Source organism: Notolepis coatsorum, assembly GCF_963971535.1.
Source record: "Notolepis coatsorum genome assembly, contig: SUPER_1_unloc_1, whole genome shotgun sequence".
NCBI classification, from domain to species: Eukaryota; Metazoa; Chordata; class Actinopteri; order Aulopiformes; family Paralepididae; genus Notolepis; species Notolepis coatsorum.
Genome location: NW_028174886.1, coordinates 861,913 through 881,544, shown reverse-complemented (window position 1 = coordinate 881,544; position 19,632 = coordinate 861,913). Strand labels below are relative to the sequence as shown.

The 19,632-nt window shown below is 45.6% G+C and overlaps 1 protein-coding gene across 1 annotated transcript in view; it reads left to right on the top strand.

Annotated features, from left to right (window-relative positions):
- LOC311246262 (structural maintenance of chromosomes protein 6-like) overlaps positions 1 to 19,632 on the top strand; it is a gene marked incomplete at both ends in the record, with an annotated part of 159,261 nt that overhangs the window by 58,115 nt on the left and 81,514 nt on the right. The window contains 3 exon segments of the mRNA XM_084338477.1: positions 5,616 to 5,762; positions 14,369 to 14,457; positions 17,729 to 17,893. Of these exon segments, the coding sequence (XP_084194603.1) occupies positions 5,616 to 5,762; positions 14,369 to 14,457; positions 17,729 to 17,893 (401 nt within the window).

Below are 19,632 nucleotides of genomic sequence, written 5' to 3'. Positions count from 1 at the left end.
TCCGTTGCTGTGCTTGGAGGTGTTCGCGCTCGCTGGTCGCCTGGGCTTGGAGACGTTCGCGCTCGCTAAGCGTCTGTGCTTGGAGCCGATCGCGTTCGGTAGAGGCTGTCAGGCTGACGAGGAAGGCCTGTAGTATCCTCTTCGCTTCGCTGGGGGAAGGTGGTAGTGGAGGTGAGCCGCTCCTGCGTGAACCGCTCCTGGGGGTACTCGTTGGGGAGTCCTGGAGCTCTAGTTCCTCGGCGCTCTCCTCTTCTTCTTCCGTGCAGAGTTCTCTCTCTGTAGGGTTGTCTTCCTCCCGGGGCGTGTCGGGGACTACTTCTTTAGTAGTGGCGGGGGGTAAAGGCATGTCAATTCCCTCCTGGTCTCCACCGTGGGCTTGGTCAGTTACATTAGGACCTACTAGGGCCTCTGTGGTCGGGGAAACCTGGTCGTTAAGGTCAGACATAATTTTACTTTCTACTTTTACCACGTTTACCGTTTGTCGAAGGCTAGGTAGTTGACTGACAGTGTAAGCCTCTAAGTACTGAGGTGTCTGTCGTCTGCGCCGCGGGCGTTCTAGGTTAGGAGGATCGTTTCGTGGAGTGTTCATCATAGGCCATTTCGATATTAATAACACTATATTAATATTACACTAGTTACCCTCCGGCTCGAAGGACCAATTGTAGCTGAGGGGTACAATTCCCTGACTGTATTGTTAGATATGATATTTAATACCACTACCTCATGTACTTTAACTTCTGGCCACCCAGTACAAGATATAAGTATGATGAACACTTTCCCACCTGATGAAACGAACCAACACAAATGGACCAAATCGAATATTTAATACAGCAAAGGGTGTATACAACATTCACTTAATTACATTTATGATTTGAAATGTTAAGTATGCACTTTTATGGCAAATGAGTATTCGTAGGTAAATCAACATTGAATGTCCAATCTCTGGTTGCGCAGGGAGTAAGTATACAACCTGGAATATTTAGGAAACGATAGCGATAGTACTTAAATAATTATAGCTGGATACACTAAGGGGGGGGGGGGGGTCCCGCTGGTTGTAAGACAGTAGGAGGGGGGGGTTAGAGAAGTCGCTGGCGGTATCCCATCTGGCCGACGGTGTCTTGGGAGAATCCAAAGTCTTAGACCCAGTGCCCACAGAACCTCGGGCCGTAGACGAACACAGCTGGACCCTCTGTGGAACGGTATCTGCCGGTCCACAACGGAGAGACGTGGTGCGACCTCACGTGTAGAGCGCCGCCTCACCTGTAGTCCTCTCCGGGGGGTAATTCCAACACTCTACAGTGTTGGCCTTTATCCATGGAATAATCAAAGCACATAAAGCATAATCCAAGAGCCGTGGAAGGCTCGCCGTCGTCGGGTAGAGTAATCCAATATGCAGGTCCAGTCGCTCTTGACCCGGAGCTCCTCGGATGCAATCACCACTAGGGGTCTGACCAGCCTGGATAAGCGTCCAGATAACGTCAGGAACGATGGGGGTACTGATAACTGTAGAACTCAAACCGAACGATGCACCATACATAATAGACTATTATTAGCTTAATAGAATACGTCCAACTCGACGGTATGGTGCCAAACTATGACCATTCAACTATTAATCTACACGATATCTCAATGCCTATTCTGGGCCAAGTAGGCCCTACTACACCGCACGTGCTTCGTGGGGAGGCTTTTGCGTCTGTCACTCTGTTGGAGGGTAAAGAACTGGACTAAAAGAAAGTTCTACTTTACGAGCGTCATATATATATGCGCTATGAACAAATAGTACCACACGTATTTCGCCCGGCATATTACTGCGCGGAACCGGGGGTTGCCTCGACATGTTAGGCGGCACGATTGAATTTGAACCTAGGGGTATGGCAACCTGGCGCCAGGTTCTCGTCCAATGGTAGAATGAAACTATTATGGGCTGTTTAGTAGAAACGGGGATATTCAATGCATATTGTACAAGGAATATACAGGGGATATCAAACGATATACAAATACAATTAAATATATATATATAAATAAATATACATATTCGGTTTAATCTGATCCTTCACAACACCAGGCATGCAAAAAAAACAATACATACCTTTTAGTAATAGATTAGTACTAACCGGTGCTTACTAACGCTTACTAACGGCTATTTCTGACCGCTATTTTTTTTTTTTTTATATAATTTTCTTTATTGGAAGAGTTTTCAAAATTATGCAGACAGTTATACATATTATACATCTTCCATTCCCCCCCCCCCCCATTTCCCTTTCCTATCCCCTAACCCCACCCCACCCCACGAAGAGCGACAACAAACATACATATAATACACGAAAATACAAAATAAAAAAATAGTGCTGTCAGGCGATTAAAAAAATGTATCTAATTAATTACAGGATTTGTAATTAATTAATCTAATTAATCGCATTTTAATCGCATAACCATTTTATGCCTGATATTCTATATTCTATAATCATATTTCAAATTGCATGTGTCCGGATGGCAGAATTCAGTACTGTATCTACAAAACCTTCTGTTTAATCATCTTCCATCTATTAATTTGCTTAGATTTTTCAGGTCTGGTCAATTTGAGCATGGTGTTATTCACAGTCAAAGATAAAAAAAATGTATTGATATTCTCATTTGGTTCATTACAATTTACTCAAAATAAAATGTTCATTCAATCAATCACCGCGCAGATTGATTGATTGAATGAAAATGTTATTAACAGATTGCAGAATGGGTACAATACAGTACGGCTCAATACACACAATTGTTAAGGGGATGCAGACCAGAGAAAGACTTTCGTCTTGTTTACATCAGGGTCCCCCATTTTCAATTCATAATGAATTGTAAGTAAGGGTGCAACTTGCACCGTGCAATCCATTCTTTGTGGATCTAGCCCACAGTATTTCTGACACTGGAAATACATTCTCTGAGATTCATAGATGTCCCTAGAATCAGATACCAAGAACATGCAAATGGACCATATTAAAAAAAAATCTTTAAATGTGTATTCTACATTCTTATGGAATGAATGATACAAAAAAAATTATAAAAAAAAAAAAAAAAAATTGTAATTCATTTTTAGTTAATTTTCATAACGTGAGTATTTGCTGTGTAATTAATTAATCTAATTAACGCGATAAACTGACAGCCCTATAAAAAATATGTGACAGAAAAATTAAAGTAAAAAATTAAAAAAACCTATGATACTAATATAACTGAGATGAAAAGACAAACATTTTAAAAAATAAATAAAAATAGGGAAAAAACAGAGGGGGGGGGGGGACTCAGTCGTCACAACCAGGCAGGGATGTCAAGGATTCTATGTGCTTTAAAAGGAGTCTCCAAGTCTTCTCAAAGGTATTCAGGGAGCCAGTAGGGCCTTTGAGGGAGAATCTGAGCTTTTCAAGATTAATAGATAATAGTAGTTCCTTAACCCACCTATTGTGAGATGGAGGTTGAGTATGTTTCCACTTAAAAAGAATAAGTCGCCTGGCCAATAAAGTGGAGAAGGCAAGAACAGAATGTGACATTTTGGAGGGTAGAGGTTGCAGAGGAACACCGAACAAGGCCACAAAGTATCAGGGGTGATAGTAAGGTTGTAGGCTGTGCCGATAGTTTCAAAATTTCAGACCAGAATGTGGCAAGGCTGGGGCAGGACCAGAACATGTGGGTGTGATCGGCAGGGGATTGTTTGCATCTATTACATGTGTCAGAGATGTTGGGGTACATTCGAGAGAGTCTCGAGTTTGTGTAGTGGACTTTGTGTATAACCTTGCACTGTGTGAGGCCGTGTCTCGCACAGATGGAAGATGAGTGGACAGAGTCCAATGCCCAACTCCAATACTCATCAGACAGTTCAATTCCCAGCTCCCGCTCCCACGAGTTCTTAGGGCCGGTTCCTGGGGTATCCGACCCGTAGCGGAGCTAATCAGGATGTAGATTTATTTTCCGGGTTGAGAACCATTAGTGAATCTATAAGGGTTTCAGGGGGCCGACTAGGGAATTTGGGGTTCTGGTTCTGTGTGAAGTGCCTAATTTGGAAGAAATGAAACAGGTGGGATTTGGAAAGGTCGAATTTCTTTACGACGTCTGGAAAAGACATGAAAGTCCCTTGGTCATAGAGATCATTAAAAGTGGTTATCCCTTTGTCAAACCAGACTTGAAAGGAAGAATCGGTGCAAGAGGGCAGGAATAAATGATTGTTAAAAGTGGGGGAGAGGTCAGAGGCCCTATGGAGGGCGAGGCTTTTCCTGATTTGAATCCAAATTTTTGTGGAGTCGACCACCATTGGGTTTGCAGAGAGTTCAGTAACCGACATAGGGAGTTGGGAGCACAGCAGAGAGCGAAGAGAGTATCTAGAGGAAGAGAGTTCCATGTCGACCCACACCGGGCCTAAGTTGTGTGTTGTGCCCTTCATCCAATATAAAAGTTTGTGTATGTTACACGCCGCTATTTCTGACCGAAATAGTCAACCTTTATAATGGCAGATTCTTATTTACAGGAATTTTGTCAATTTTTCACACGCTGTAATATGGTGTCTAAAATTTATAGAAATATGATGAATATGGATATGAATATGATTTTTTTTCAATAAAAACAGACTTGGTATCAAACAAACACGAATATAAGTGGTTAAAATTCGGAAATATTTGTAATTTGTTACAGATATCTTGAGATTGGGCTATTAATGTTAATCATGGGGAAAAAAACGTTTTAAAAATAGTAAACAGTTAAAATTATATGGCTTTAAACATGATGTATCATTTCATCTCTTAAGCCCAGTGAGTGTCAAAATCCTTAGGAAGCCACAATTGCATTTTCCCTTCAGTTTTGTCTTCAAACCTGGATTCAGGTCAGGAGATTGACTTGCATAACATTCCACTTCTTTGCCTTAAAAAACTCTTTGGTTGCTTTCGCAGTCTGCTTCAGGTCATTGTCCATCTGCACTGTGAAACGCCGTTGATCTTTGTCTCATCTGTCCATAGGATGTTGTTCCAGAACTGGCTTTTTTTAGATATTGTTTAGCAAACTCTAATCTAAGTATTCCTGTTTTGGGGCTCACCAATGGTTTACATCTTAAGCACCTTTCTATATACTGTAAATTAAATGTATTATTATCTTGTGGTGAACCCTCCGTATTCACTCCGGTGGTGAAGTCTTGATTGTTGATCTGTTTACACAGATACGCCTACCTCCTGGAGAGTGTTGTTGATCTGGCCAATTGTTGTGAAGGAGTTGTTGTTCACCAGGGAAATATGTTTTCTGTGGTCTTCCGGGTCTTTTGGTGTTGCTGAGCTCACCAGTGAGTTCTTTCTTTTTAAGAATGTACCAAACAGTTGATTTCGCCACACCGAATGGGTTTTGGTTTTTCAGCCTAATGGTGGCTTGCTTCCCTGATAGCGACAGCTCTTTGGACCTCATATTGAGAGTTGACGGCAACAGATTCCAAATGCAAATACCACACTTTATTTAAGTCGAAGTAACGTTACACCCTCCTCTTCCGTCTCCTCTGCCCTTTTTTCTATGAATGATTTGCGCAACACCTGTGCTGCTCATCCTCCTCTCATTTCACCGTAACACTTCCCCTCTGACCTCACTCCCTGTTCCTGTTGCAGGACAAGATAGCGGAGGCTGAGAGGAAGTACAAGGAGATCCACGACCAGCTGGATGGCATCACTCTCCGTCTCCAGGAGCTCCAGCCCCAGGGTGCTGCACTGAAAGCAGAAGCCCAGAGACTCACTAACCCCCTCAAGGCAGCAGAGGTCAGAGTTCAACCGACATGTCACCCAGACCTGGGTTGTGACCCGTTGGCCAAGCTGCACCGCTGGAAACCACCAGTCATCCATTTTCACCTAAGAAGTTGTTGAGAAACCCATCCTTTACCCCTCAGTGGAGACTTTGTGTCCCACCCTGACTTAAAAGGGAGGGGGGGGGGGGGGGGCGAATGTTTTTGTGATCATAGTTTTTTTTTAGAAGATATAGCAATTTATTTTTACTTTGCAGCTTGGCCGTTTAGTTTAGTGTCAACACCAGGCCTGAGCTGAATTTGAAATGAATTAATCTTGGAGTTCCAGGTTCGGCTAAAACAAAACTCTTGATAAACTGACCTGATTTTAAATGAGCAGCTAATTCCTCAGTCACCAGGGCAACCAAGACTGCACGATTGATTCATCCCTGACATGGTGGAGTGTAAACCAACACAGAGCTTTGTACGTTTACATTTTCGACATTTAGCAGACACTCTTATCCAGAGCAACTTGCAAGTAAATGACGACAAACGCTATAAATGTACTTCTGTCACTGTGATGTTTTGCACGGTGCCGTTTTAGTTTGTATCATTAACCCTTTCACTACCACACTACAGAAGGTTAGCGATAGGTTATGTAGAATAACCTAGTTATATTAGTATTGGCTGAGCGTCCCGCTCTGAGCCTTATGAGATACCCCTTATCTCCTATGATACCTACTGTATCTCCCACGAACAAATACATGCACCCCACCTGTATGGGCCCCGCCCCCATGGTGGCACCGCCCATATAACCGTGACTCTGGTCACCAAACACTCTTCCTCGCCAAATCCCGTCCCAGGAAAAGATCCCTCAAGAGGGAACTCAGGGCCGCGCAGAGCGGGACGCTCAGCCAATACTAATATAACTAGGTTATCTACATAACCTATCGTTATATATCGTATTTGCTTCGCGTCCCGCTCTGAGCCTTATGAGATATGGGGAAGAGCGGACGCGAGGCCCGACAAATGTACCCCCTGAGGACCCGTAAGCCCACATCAAGGGGTGCGGGGAGCCCTGTCACCCCATCCTTCCTACTGAAGGAGGGGCGCAGTCAACTCCACCTGAATGCGAACAAGAGGGAACTAGAACCCCTTGAACACACCGTACAGGCGGAACCACGTGTGACCCAACACACTGTGGCCCATACCCATACACTCCTGCTACCGGACCAAAGGACGGGAAGCAGGAAAGGCCACAGACCCCAGAACCGCCTGGGAGACAGAACCCCCGGTCATGTCCATGAGTTAAAACCTTACAAAGGGGCCCGGGGAGGACCATGAAGCTGCAGCATAGATGTCCCCCACCGAGGCCCCACCCAGGAGAGCGGCAGAAGCAGCCACCCCACGAGTGGAGTGTGCCCTGACGCCCCCCGGGGGATCCTGCCCAGCCAACGTGTAGCAGAGGGTAATGCCCTCGCACAACCAATGGGACAGGCGCTGCTCTGACAGTGCCTTACCAGCATGAGAACCACCGTGACAGACAAAGCTGGTCGGTAACCCTGAAGTCCTGAGTACGGCTGAGGTAAATCCCCAAGCACGGACTGGACATGACAGGTGAAGGCCCGCATCTAACTCACTAGTGTGAGGAGGAGGACGAAACGCCTGAACCACAATATCCCGGGAGCGGAAGGAACTCCGGATATTCTTAGGCACGAAAGCAGGATTAGGTCGCAGAGTGACACCGCAATCGGTCCGAAAAGACAGGCACTCTGGACGTACCGAGAGAGCACAGAGCTCACCTACGCGTTTAGCGGAAGTGACAGCCAGTAGGAACGCGGTCTTGAAGGACAGCTGTCCCAACGGCGCCTGCTCGAGTGGCTCAAACGGGGCCAAGGACAACCGACCGAGGACCAATTGAAGATCCCAAGTCGGAGCCAAGGAGCGTTGCACCGGCTTAACGCGTCGAGCGCCAAGCAGGAAACGCTTCACAAGAGGGTGGCTGAACAAGACATCCCCTCAAACCCCTCATGATAGGAGGATATAGCTGCTGCATATACCCTCACCGTCGAAGCCGACAGTCTATCAAGGAGAGACTGGAGGTAACTAAGGACAGCATCCAGGGGGCAGGAGACTGAGTCCCGGCCCCCCGCCTTACACCACACTTGGAACATACGCCATCTGCCCGCGTAAGCGCGACAGTGGAGGGAGCATGCGCATTCCAGATGGTAACACCATCAGGATCAAGAACCCGCGCCCCTCAACGTACCCGTCCCAACAACTGACCTAACAGATGTATGGGGAAGAATCCCTGGCGGCACGGCATCGGTCCCAGACCTGCCTGGCCATGTCCAGACGTAATCCTCACCCGTCAGGATGAGGACCGCCCCGCGACGGCCGCGCAGATGGAGGACGCCCATAGCCAGCCGCCCGCCGCCTGGTGCAGACAGGGGGAGCGTACTCCTCCCTGTCTGTCGATACACGACACTGACGTCGTATCGTCCGTCCTGATCAACACCATATGTGGACCAGAAGGACCGCTTTCAACACCAACACATTGAACGTAGCGCAGACCGGGCAGCATGGTTTGCCAGCTGCCCCCTACTGCGTTGGCCCGACGCGTCACCAGCGAGGGAGGCGTCGGTGAAAACGCGACGTGAGACAGCGCCGTAACCGTCCTAGGACGGAACCTCCCGAGCGTGTTGACAACACGCTCTGAGATGGATGCCCATAGCCCTCCAACCGTTGACTGGGAAGAGGAGTACTCTACATCCAGTCTACAGCAACCCCAGGCTGGTAGAGACCTGCCTGGTACGAGACCTGACGATCCACCTTGACCGCGAAGGACCAGAACGTCATCAGGGCAGAACACTCCGTAACCCCGGACGACGCAGAGGCCCCAGTGCGGCCTCCACGCACTTGGTGAAGATGCGGGGAGCCAGAGAAAACCGAACGGCAGCCTCTGGTACTCATACGCTAACCCTGCAAAGGAAGCGTAGGTAAGCCCTAGGATGGAAGATCGGGGATGCGCATACGCATCCTACAGGTCTATGGAGGAGAACCAGACCCCCACCTGACAGTGTTCAACAGGTAGGAGACGATCCAAAAAATGCTGAACCTTCCCATGGGACAGGTCCAGCCTGGGTCTTACACCCCTCCCTCCCGACTTCTCGGGCAGAGAACACCGGGAGGAGAACGCGACGATGATGGCTTGCTTCATCCACAGAGATTGGATCTCGTTGACCAGAGCTGTCACTGCTGGAGACCCTGACAATAGGGTCTGTACCAAACCTGAAAACGGGTGGGGTTGTGTAAACACAAGTCCCCGCCTCAGCGTTCTCTCCATCCACCTCGACATATGGTACTGCCATAGTCATATGTGACGACACTCCCAACGCACCCGCCGTCACGTGGCGCAGGTCCGCCAGGAACCGTAGATAGTTGGCCCGGTCCCCCCGCTGTGCGTAGCCAAACCTGGAACCGTGCGAGGAGCGCGTTCCGTGTCGGAACACCTGACCCTGACACCACCCACGAGGCAATCGTACCCAAGGGGGAACCCCGACAGAAAGGGCCGGTCTGATACGGGGGGCTTCCGATGAAAAAAGCCCCCCCACTGAACACCCCTCCAGAACATGCTGAAGGAGTTGTTCTGCAGCCGGACATGCAAGGTGTAAGGCCCCCATGGGTTCCTACACACCGTAGCCCTGCAGTGATATTACTACCACCCCAAATCATGTGAGCTGCGACCACTTGCCAATATTTCAGGAGTGGGAGGCACCAACATGATACCTGGCCTGGCGAAGGCGAGGCCGGGGAAGCCCGCACTGTGTGCCTCAAAAGGTTTCGAGCCCCCCTGCTGACAACACTTAAGTTGACAGACGTAACACCAGGCTCAACCAACACAGTTCAAGGTGTGGGAGCCGCTTGACAGCACAACATTCTCACGGACAGACCCAGGCTCAGCCATAAACTGGGTGTCAGCCCCTGTCCCCATGAGAAGCGAAAAGGGGGGCCGCCCGCGCATCAACGAAGGCACGCGGCCCGCAGCCAAAGGAAACAATCAGAGCCCACTTCTTCCGCTGGTGTTGGGGAAGGGAGTGATCGGAGAGCGGGCTGCTCGCGGCAGGACGGTGACGGCTTGTTTGTTCAAGCCGAACCCATCCTACATGGCCGATCCCTCGGCCACCAAGGCTGTCGGCCTTGTGGACACCTGTCGAATCAACGCCCAGGATACCTCTGGCGGGGGAAAAACATGGCCGCCTGTCGAGGGCCCCGTCATCGCCGCTGACGAGGCCGTGCTCTCTCTTCTTCTGGCTGCGCGGTGTGAGGCGGTGTAGGGCCTAGGACAATACCGCCCGCGCTCCAGCAGAAGACCAAAAACCCCTGCGGAGAGGGGAACCCTGAGCGGTTATAGCTTGCGGCTGGGTCAAAGCTAATAACGTCAACAACCTCGCGCGATGTGTCGACGTCGGCTGGCCCTCAAGGCCCCTCCACCAGACACCATTTTTTTAATAGAAAAAAACAGCAATTCGAACACAGTTCTAATCGTTGCCAATTCCATACCGTGGCGGTACAAGCCTTAACAGCCCACCAGCCACTCGCCAGGCCGACCCACCCATGGTGTCGGCCGGGTGGGGCATTGTTTCAATATGTCAAAAACAAAGGACTGATGTTAACACGGAGCACCAGTGGTGATTGCAAACAGCAACCTCCACTGTGGTGTGCACCATGAAAGGGTTAAATGAATAAAAGAGCTAAACCACAAAATACTGTAGAATGAGCAAACCCATACACACAAAGTTAAGGGGAGACGGACCAGAGCGAACTAGTCCCGCCTTCATTCAAAATATTCACAACAGGACACCAGCCCTAGTTTAGCCCATTTACCAAAAAAGGTAAACAAAGCCCCCCCCCCCGCACTACTCCCCCAGTATACCGATTGACCGTCAGTATGAATGGTTGAGAGGAGAGAAAACTGTAGCAAGACAGACCTTCTCATAGCAGAGTGACAAAACGAAACAATAGCCCACTACACAGGGCCGCCTCAGGGGGTGGGGGGCCTCGCGTCTAAATACGCACAGGGCCTCACATTTCTCCCAGGCGGCCCTGCCCTTATACTACTGCAGCCTAGCGCGAGGCGATGTGGGACCCAGAACAACAATTGCCTGCGCACAGACACGCAACATGTTTACCATGTCGGCTGGACCCATGGCCCCACTACCCGACGCCAACCCAGATGGGAACACCGTTCAACAACCCCGCCGGAACACAAGGTAACATACCTGGCTAGGCAACCTAGCCACGGCCTACCCTGTTGTCAACCCATTTACCCGAAAAAAAGTAAATAGGACTCAGCAAAAAAAAACACAACAGCTACCGACTGACCTTCATTGATGAACCGGGCAAGAGGAGGGAGAGTGACAACATCTCACGGCAGAGACATTAGAACAGCGTAGCAATTAGCAGTAGTAATAGCATGCAGCATTAGCGATAGCATGTAGCATAGCATTAGATGTTTTAGTAGCACGCCCAAGACAGCTTGGAAACCGTTCCCTGCAGTGAACGTTCACCAAACCATCCTGCCCCCGGCGCCAACACACAACATGGTTGTGTAACAAAACAAACCAGCATTACTAACACTAATACCCAAGCCTGAAGACACAGGGCCTACCTGAGTACAAGCTGGCCCGACAGCCAGTCTTGTACAGCTGAACCTCGATGTGCTGTCATCAAACGAGGAACATCAACATAGGCCCGTTGTGTCGCCGAAAACATGCGTCGAAGATGCCAGGGGCCAGCAACCTCCGGTAAGCTTTCAACATTATGACTCTGATCCTTTTCATCCTGCTAGTTATCGTATGGTGCACGCATCCATTACGCTGGGACGAAAATAGAGGAAGAGTGTTTGGTGACCAGAGTCACGGTTATATGGGCGGTGCCACCATGGGGGCGGGGCCCCATACAGGTGGGGTGCATGTATTTGTTCGTGGGAGATACAGTAGGTATCATAGGAGATAAGGGGTATCTCATAAGGCTCAGAGCGGGACGCGAAGCAAATACGATATATAACCTTTCACTATCACACTGTGATAGTGTGGTAGTGAAAGGGTTAACCTTCTGTAGTGTGGTTGTGAAAGGGTTAACCTTTTGGTAGAGGTAGTGAAAGGGTTAACCATATATATTGTGGTCTCCCTATGATGTGATTGACATGATACATATTAGGGATGTGCTATTCGAAAATTGCTGGTTCTTAAAGGAAAACTCCAACATTTTGGGAAATTAGCTTATTTGCCATCTATCTACCCTGGAGTTAGACAAGAAGATACATACCTTTTTTCTTCTCTGTGCATGCTTAGCATCAGTCACTGGAAGTAGGTTCCTCCATTAGCCTAGTTCCCAACGTCTTCCTACTCCTAATGCATGCACAGAGAACAAAAGGTATGCATCTTCTTGTCTAACTCCAGGGTAGATGGCAAATAAGCTAATTTCCCAAAATGTTGGCGTTTTCCTTTAAGATCGAATAACTCCAATAACTCCGTAAGGCGTTTTTGAGATCAATATTTCATATTTTCGTCATGGTATTCATATTTCCCACACAGAGCCTTGTCTGATGCTGTGGGACTCGGCACAACTCTGCAACGCTTCAATACCGCCACCTGGTGGCCGATCGGCGAGTTGCCAAACCGGAAGTGCCCATTTTAGCTCGCTCCGTCCCCTATTTTCGTCCGGCCACTCGGTGATCGTCCCGGGGCTCAATACAGACACCGTCGATATGGATCTTTGCCATAACTCAATAATCAACATGATTTGGACGTGTATTAGTAATATACAAACCGGAAATGGATCGCATCGATCAACATCCCATAATTGGGATCTGTTTGCTCCACTCTCATCGCCGAACGCTACGAGGAGACAGGGGTGAGTTTCAGCGTTTTTCTTTATCATTTTCGATACAAACTGCTCTGATCAATATATCACCCATACTACATAAATCATTTAACGTCGGACATTGAATTATAAACGACCCCCCCCCCCCCCCCCCCCCCCCCCCCCCTCCGTTCACCCGCAGATGACCAGTTGACGTTTAGGACCATGTACAGTTGAAATTTTTAATATAGCGTTGATCGGTATCAAACTGCATTTGATCATCTAATATATGCATGTATGCCTATATCTCACGTTCTATGAAATACTGCAGAAAACGATAAAAACATATTTATACTCTAGAAGACGGTATTTTAGTATGAATGTGTGAATGAAAAAGTTAAACATTCCTACATCCTGAACGATAGATAATTGATGTTAAATGGGCCATAGTAATGTCAATTTAGCAATACAATTAAAAAAGTTATAGCCCTGCAAAGAAGGTAAACATCTCCATAGACAAATAGCGCTGGCAGAGGATGGTTTAGGATTAGGGATGCTCGATATTGGCTTTTTTACCGATACCGATATTCCGATATTGTCCAACTCTTAATTTCCGATGCCGATATCAACCGATATCAACCGATACCGATATATTCAGGGTTTCCCCCAAAAAACTGAATAATTTCAGGTAACTAATAATTTCACTGGATATATATATAACAAATATTGTTATTGTTTATTTTAATTTTTTTTACTGATACCGATATTTTCCGATATCACATTTTACTGCCGATATCGGCCGATAATATCGAACATCCCTATTTAGGATGGATATAAGCCCGGCAGAGGAATGGGTTAATAGAATGGATCATTAAAATCAAAGGGTATTGCACATAAATAGGCACTTTGAAGTTCAGATAATCCTTCAGAACGTTTATCGGCTCAGCTGACCGACAATAAATCAAAATGACACCGTTCACCATCGTAGCCTATAATAACAGCATTGCACTGGCCTATCAACCGGTTTTAATAAACAAACAAACCGTAGCATGTGCATCTTTTACAGCAATTAGGCTATGAAAACTAGGCTGCCTCTAAATATAAAAAGGAATTAAATAAGAATGGTTTGCTTAAATAAAAAAAAGTTAAAAGTATATATAAAAACAAAATACATATATATACTTTTGATTTTCTGACATGAAAATCGAATGTGGAGACTGGGGGTGGGAATTGCCAGAGACCTCACGATACGATAGTATCGCGATACTAAATATATCGCGATACGCTGAGTATTGCAATTTTTTTTATTTATTATTTATTACCTTTTTTCAACTGCAAAGTAAAACTTTGTCAACATGTTTTATCTAATAAAATAAAGTTCAGTCTGTTCATCTCACTTCAATAATTTTTATTGCAGAACATGGTATTTTCTCAAGCAGACAGATGTAAACACTGTAATCTGTGTTGCATGTACCTGACAAACTGAACTGTTTGTATTACAGCCATATTCCAACTTAACTGAATGCACATGTGTGTGTGTGGACTACTGTACTATTACAGGTATTGAAATGAACAATGCAACTTCCTTATACAAAAAAAAAAATATTCTTTTATGAATAATTAAATATCGATACTGTGCCCAGTATCTGTGCCCAGTATCGCCACGCAAAGTATCTCGATACTACTACGTATCGATTTTTTCCCCCACCCCTAGTGGAGACTGGCATATACTATTTGAATATTCTATCCCATCCCTAATACATATGCATCTTTCAGGCTGCCGTGCACAGGTGCAAAACCAACCTGAGAGACCTGGAGAAAGACAAGACCCAGCTCGCCTCCCGAATAGATGAGCTCAAATTAAGGTTGCTTTTCTTATTACTCTTTTCCTGGGCTTTTCTTTCTGGGGAATCTATATTCCTTATTTTACTCACCCATTCATTTGTTGTAATAAATGCATTGCATTCAGTCTTGCTTTTCTTTCACACTCCCATCTGCTGTGTATTTATTTACTCAATTGACCTCTTTCATATCTCTTCCCTCAAGCATCAGCAACATCTTCATTTTAAACCTTTATTTAAACTCTAAAGGCAACTGAGTTTAAATAAAGTGTACATACTGAGTTGAGCAAAAAAAAGGCATATAAAATCACAACAATAAGACGAGTAAGGATAACTATCAATTAAAACATGTGCAACTTGATTGACAAAGGTTGGAGATGAAGGTTTTAAACTCTGCAATAGAATCTCAAGCTTTAAGGACTGTTGGAGTTCATTCCATGAGCTAGAGGGGCATCATAGTCAAATTCAGATTGAACCTGTTCAGAGCCAACTGGACCTTAAGGACCAGCCGGTCACTAGAACAGGTTCCATAGGTATCAAAATTCCATTCCAATAATGATGTAGTATAAGGAGTTAGTTTACCAATAAGGGCCTTTAGAAATGAACAAATACCAGTGTTTGTTTTTTTGTTTGCTTGCCTCTCCATCAGCGAGGACCAACCAACCTTCTCATAAAGGACACAGTGATGCGTGTCGTATCTATCATTAGTAGGGATGGGAATTGATGAGATTTTATCGATACGATTCCATTATCGATTCTGCTTATCGATCCAATTCTTTATCGATCCCTGATACATTTATAATTTAAATAAATTAATTGGAAATGCAACAGAACTAAGCTGGTTAGAATAACAACATGCAACTTGACATTTCTGATCTTTAATCTATTGAACTGTAGTTGCATTCAACAGGTCATTATTCCTCTGACTCTGTCATCTGGTCTTTCAGAAGACCAGCGCGTGCGCACACACACACGCACACACACACACACACACACACACGCACACGCACGCACGCACGCACACACACACACACACACACACACACACACACACACACACACACACACACACACACACACACACACACGCACACACACACACACACACACACACACACGCACGCACACAGAAAGGGCTCCGGAGAGACGGCTCCCTCCCCGCTCGCCCCCACCCTTTTTAACTCAGATCAGCTGTTCTCTCTCTCTCTGTGTGTGTGTGTGTGTGTGTGTGTGTGTGTGTGTGTGTGTGTGTGTGTGTGTGTGTGTGTGTGTGTGTGTGTGTGTGTGTGTGTGTGTGTGTGTGTGTGTGTGTGTGTGTGTGTGTGTGTGTGTGTGTGTGTGTGTGTGTGTGTGTGTGTGTGTGTGTGTGTGTGTGTGTGTGTGTGTGTATGAGCAATTGAGCATGGTTAGCTAGTGTTAGCTCCGCGGCTAACATTAGTTTACCCCGAATTAAATGAATGACTAGGTTGCAAAGCATTGGAGTAGTTTTCACTGCACATAGAAACAGTCAAACAGCGGGAGCATTTCGGGAGCATATGCGACCAAAACCCAGGCAATTTCGAGCCCTTAACTCATTGGGCGCCAAGGGCGAAAAAAGTCGGGTTATCTCGCTGGTGGTTGAGCGCCAATCACGAGAAAAGTCGGGTTTTAATCGTTATTTCTTTTATTCGCTATATCCATTCATAATTCATCCATCCAGCCTGATGTTATCATTGGGAATGACTCTGAGATCGCAAAACGGCCAATACCGCCGCCTAACGCCTTACGGCCGGTATTGCACATCATTGGAATCCCTCTGGCTTGGGCTGTGCATCGATCTAAGAAGTCCGGTCCGGGTTTTCCTTCTTGGGCATGACTAACGTTATAACACACGGATTGGGGACACTGGAGCACCGTGGATTCATGTGTTTTGGTGGATAAGCGTTGGACAGACGACCGCAATCAATATTTGGAATGGCGATCAGTAATTGGATTATTCTTATTGCAGTACATCAGAGACTAGGTAAGGACTATATGTTACCAATCTTGCGTTGATCCGATGTTTTTTTTGCCACCATCGCAGCGTGTGTCTGTAATGTACTGTGTAATATAAGCCGTTGGTGGCGCTCAAAGCATATAAACCCCACCACCCTTTTGTGCGTGCATGATTAAACATAATACCGATAATCTAGCGTTTATTTCAAAATGATTCATAAATCAGGCGAGACATGGCACGATTTCTAAGGAAATGCATTGAAGCGTGGTTTGCTGGAGTTTCTTGGGATTAGACTGGATCACTCTAAAACTATACTCATATTCACCACGGTATAAAACGGAAATGTATGTATGAAAAAATTATCTGTTTTTTGCATGTTGGCCGGAAGAAACTCACTGACAATCGACGTGTGTATTAGATCCATAGCTATAGTATAATATTTAATATAATGTTTAGCCCTGCAAACACCGCCATGTATCCCTATTCTTCAGCGATGGCCTTCTTACCACACGGTAAACAGCGACCTCTAGGCGCTGATTGAGTTAAGGAATCAAATAGTCTGCTATGGCTGCATGCGTGGCGCTAACGTTATTGTTTTAAAATGAGCAACTGTCGGAAAAAACATGGCAGCGATAAGAGGAATCGATAGTCACGGAGGCATGCGATTCCAGGAATCTGACAATTAAGAACCGGCTCCCAACGGAGTGATTTAAGGGTTGAGGCCGCAGCATGCCTATCAATTACATCACCATAGTCCAGGACTGATAAGGGAGCGACAGTGGCTCGGGAGGTAGAGCCGTCATCTGGTAATCTGGAGGTTCCCGGTTAGAATCCCGGGCAGCGTGTCGAAGTGTCCTTGAGCAAGACACTTAACCCCCTAATTGCTCCCGATGAGCAGGTTGGCACCTTGCATGGTCGCCATCGATGTGTGAATATGTGAGTGAATGGGTGAATGTGAGGAACAACATTTTTTAAAGCGATTTGGATAAAAGCTGCTATATAGAATAGAAGTACTTTATTGATCCTGAGGGAAATTCAGCACTATAGGTCGCTCACAATAAACATTTAGGTTGTCAAAAATCACAAATAAGAATACAGTTGGGGATATACATTCTAAAATATGTATATACATTCTAAAATATACAGGCAAAAATATACAGTCAAATGTACAGTAATACATTTAAAAAGTATATAAATGCACCATTTAAAGTTATATAGTCTATCTATATTATGGAAAAATACCATCATTTTGGTGACTGAAACCCCAGAGTGTTTTAACTCTCTTTACCTTCTCCCTCCACCTCTCCTCTCCTCCTCCAGCATCAGTCAGACCACGGGGGCGGACAGCCAGGTGAGGGTGGAGCGGCTGGAGCAGCTGCAGGCGGAGCTGGACGCCCTGCAGCACCAGGACTCCACGCTGGACCAGCAGATAGACCAGTACCAGCAGGCCTCCAACAGCGCCAAGGACGAGTTCGGCAAGATGAGGTGGGGAATTGTGTAATATTTTCTTTTTAATCAGAATCACAAAGGCTTTATTTCCAAGTAGTTTACTACACGTTTGATTTGGTCATTTGGTGCGACATTAATGGACAGACGATTAAATAAAAGGTCAAATGGAATATAAACTAAATTAAAATAGAAGTAGAATAGAATATAATTATAAAATAAAATGCGGCCAGGGCTGTACAGTTGTGCACGATGTGGTCAAGTATATACACTAATTAGAATAAAGAAAATAACAATTCAGTGGGATGGAATATTTAACTCATTCAGAGCCACGCCCATATGACCAAATTAGGGCTTGTAGGCCAGCGCTTTACTCAATGGGAGGACAGGGATATTTGCGAACGCTTAAACTATATCTTAAATTATGGCTATGGGTCTAATACACCCGTCGCTTATCAATGACTTGCTTGCAGTCAACATGTACGAAACGGATTGTTTTTTCATCGGTACATTTCCGTTTTATACCGTTTTGAATACGAGTATAGTTTTGGAGATTTCTAGTAATTCCAGAGAAAGACACGATAATATCCCTTTAGTGGAATACACAAAACTTTTCGGCTGATTTATGAATAGTTTTCAAATAAACGCTAGATTATCGATAGTATATGTGTCCTCATATACGAAGAGAACGGGGGTCTGAAAAATCACTTCTCCGTACTTTGGTCGGCGTGAACCTCACACACACACACACACACACGTGCGCGCGCGCGCTCCGATGGCGGAGAAAGGAACATCTGATTACCCCAAGATTCGTAACATAAAGGCCTTACCTCACATTGCATCTGTCATGCAAAAAGATGAATCCAATTCCTGATCGCCATTCCAAATATCGATCGCGTCCATTGATCCAATGTTATAGTCCAAAACACATAATCCACAATTCTCCCAGTCCCCCCAGTCAATGCAAGTATCCAGCTGCATGCCCGAGAAGTAAAACCTGGACCGGACTTATTTTTTTCCCAGCCAATCCAATCCAATGATGTGCAATACCATCCGGGAGATGATAGGCGGCGGTATTTGCCCTTTGCGAGCTCAGACCCATTCCCAACGATAACGTCAGGCTGGATGGATGGATGAAAAGTTTATGGATATCGCTAATAAAAGAAATAACGATTAAAACCCGACTATACTCGTGATTGGCACTCAAGCGATGGCGAGTTAACCTGACTATACTCGTGGTTGGCACTGAATGGGTTAACAGGGCTGCGCAATTTAGCAGTAATGTGCAAAGTCTTGGTTGTATATATATATACTTTTGGCACTATAAGCCGCAGCAGCTAAATTGAATGATGTGTACATATATAAGCCGCACTGGACTATAAGCCGCAGGTGTTTTAATGTTTAATTACCATAATGTAATTAGCATTGGAACACAATACTGTCGGACAAATAACAAGAATTAACTCATTTACAAGTTTTATTAAGTTTAGCAAATAAGGGAACAGATAAATAACATTTCAATGCAGTCAAAAAAGCAATATTTAGATTTGTACATTTTCGGGTTTGGTCAGGTCGAGTCACATATAAGCCACACCACTATATAAACCGCAGGGTCGAAAAATTGGGGAAAAAGCCGCGGCTTATAGTCCGAAAAGTACGGTATATACATATTTAGTGGAGGAAACAGCCCTAATGTGTTGCTCTCCTGTGATTGGTCTATCTCCTCTTATTCTATTCTATTCTACTACTTATTGCACTATTGCACTATTTTACGGTCT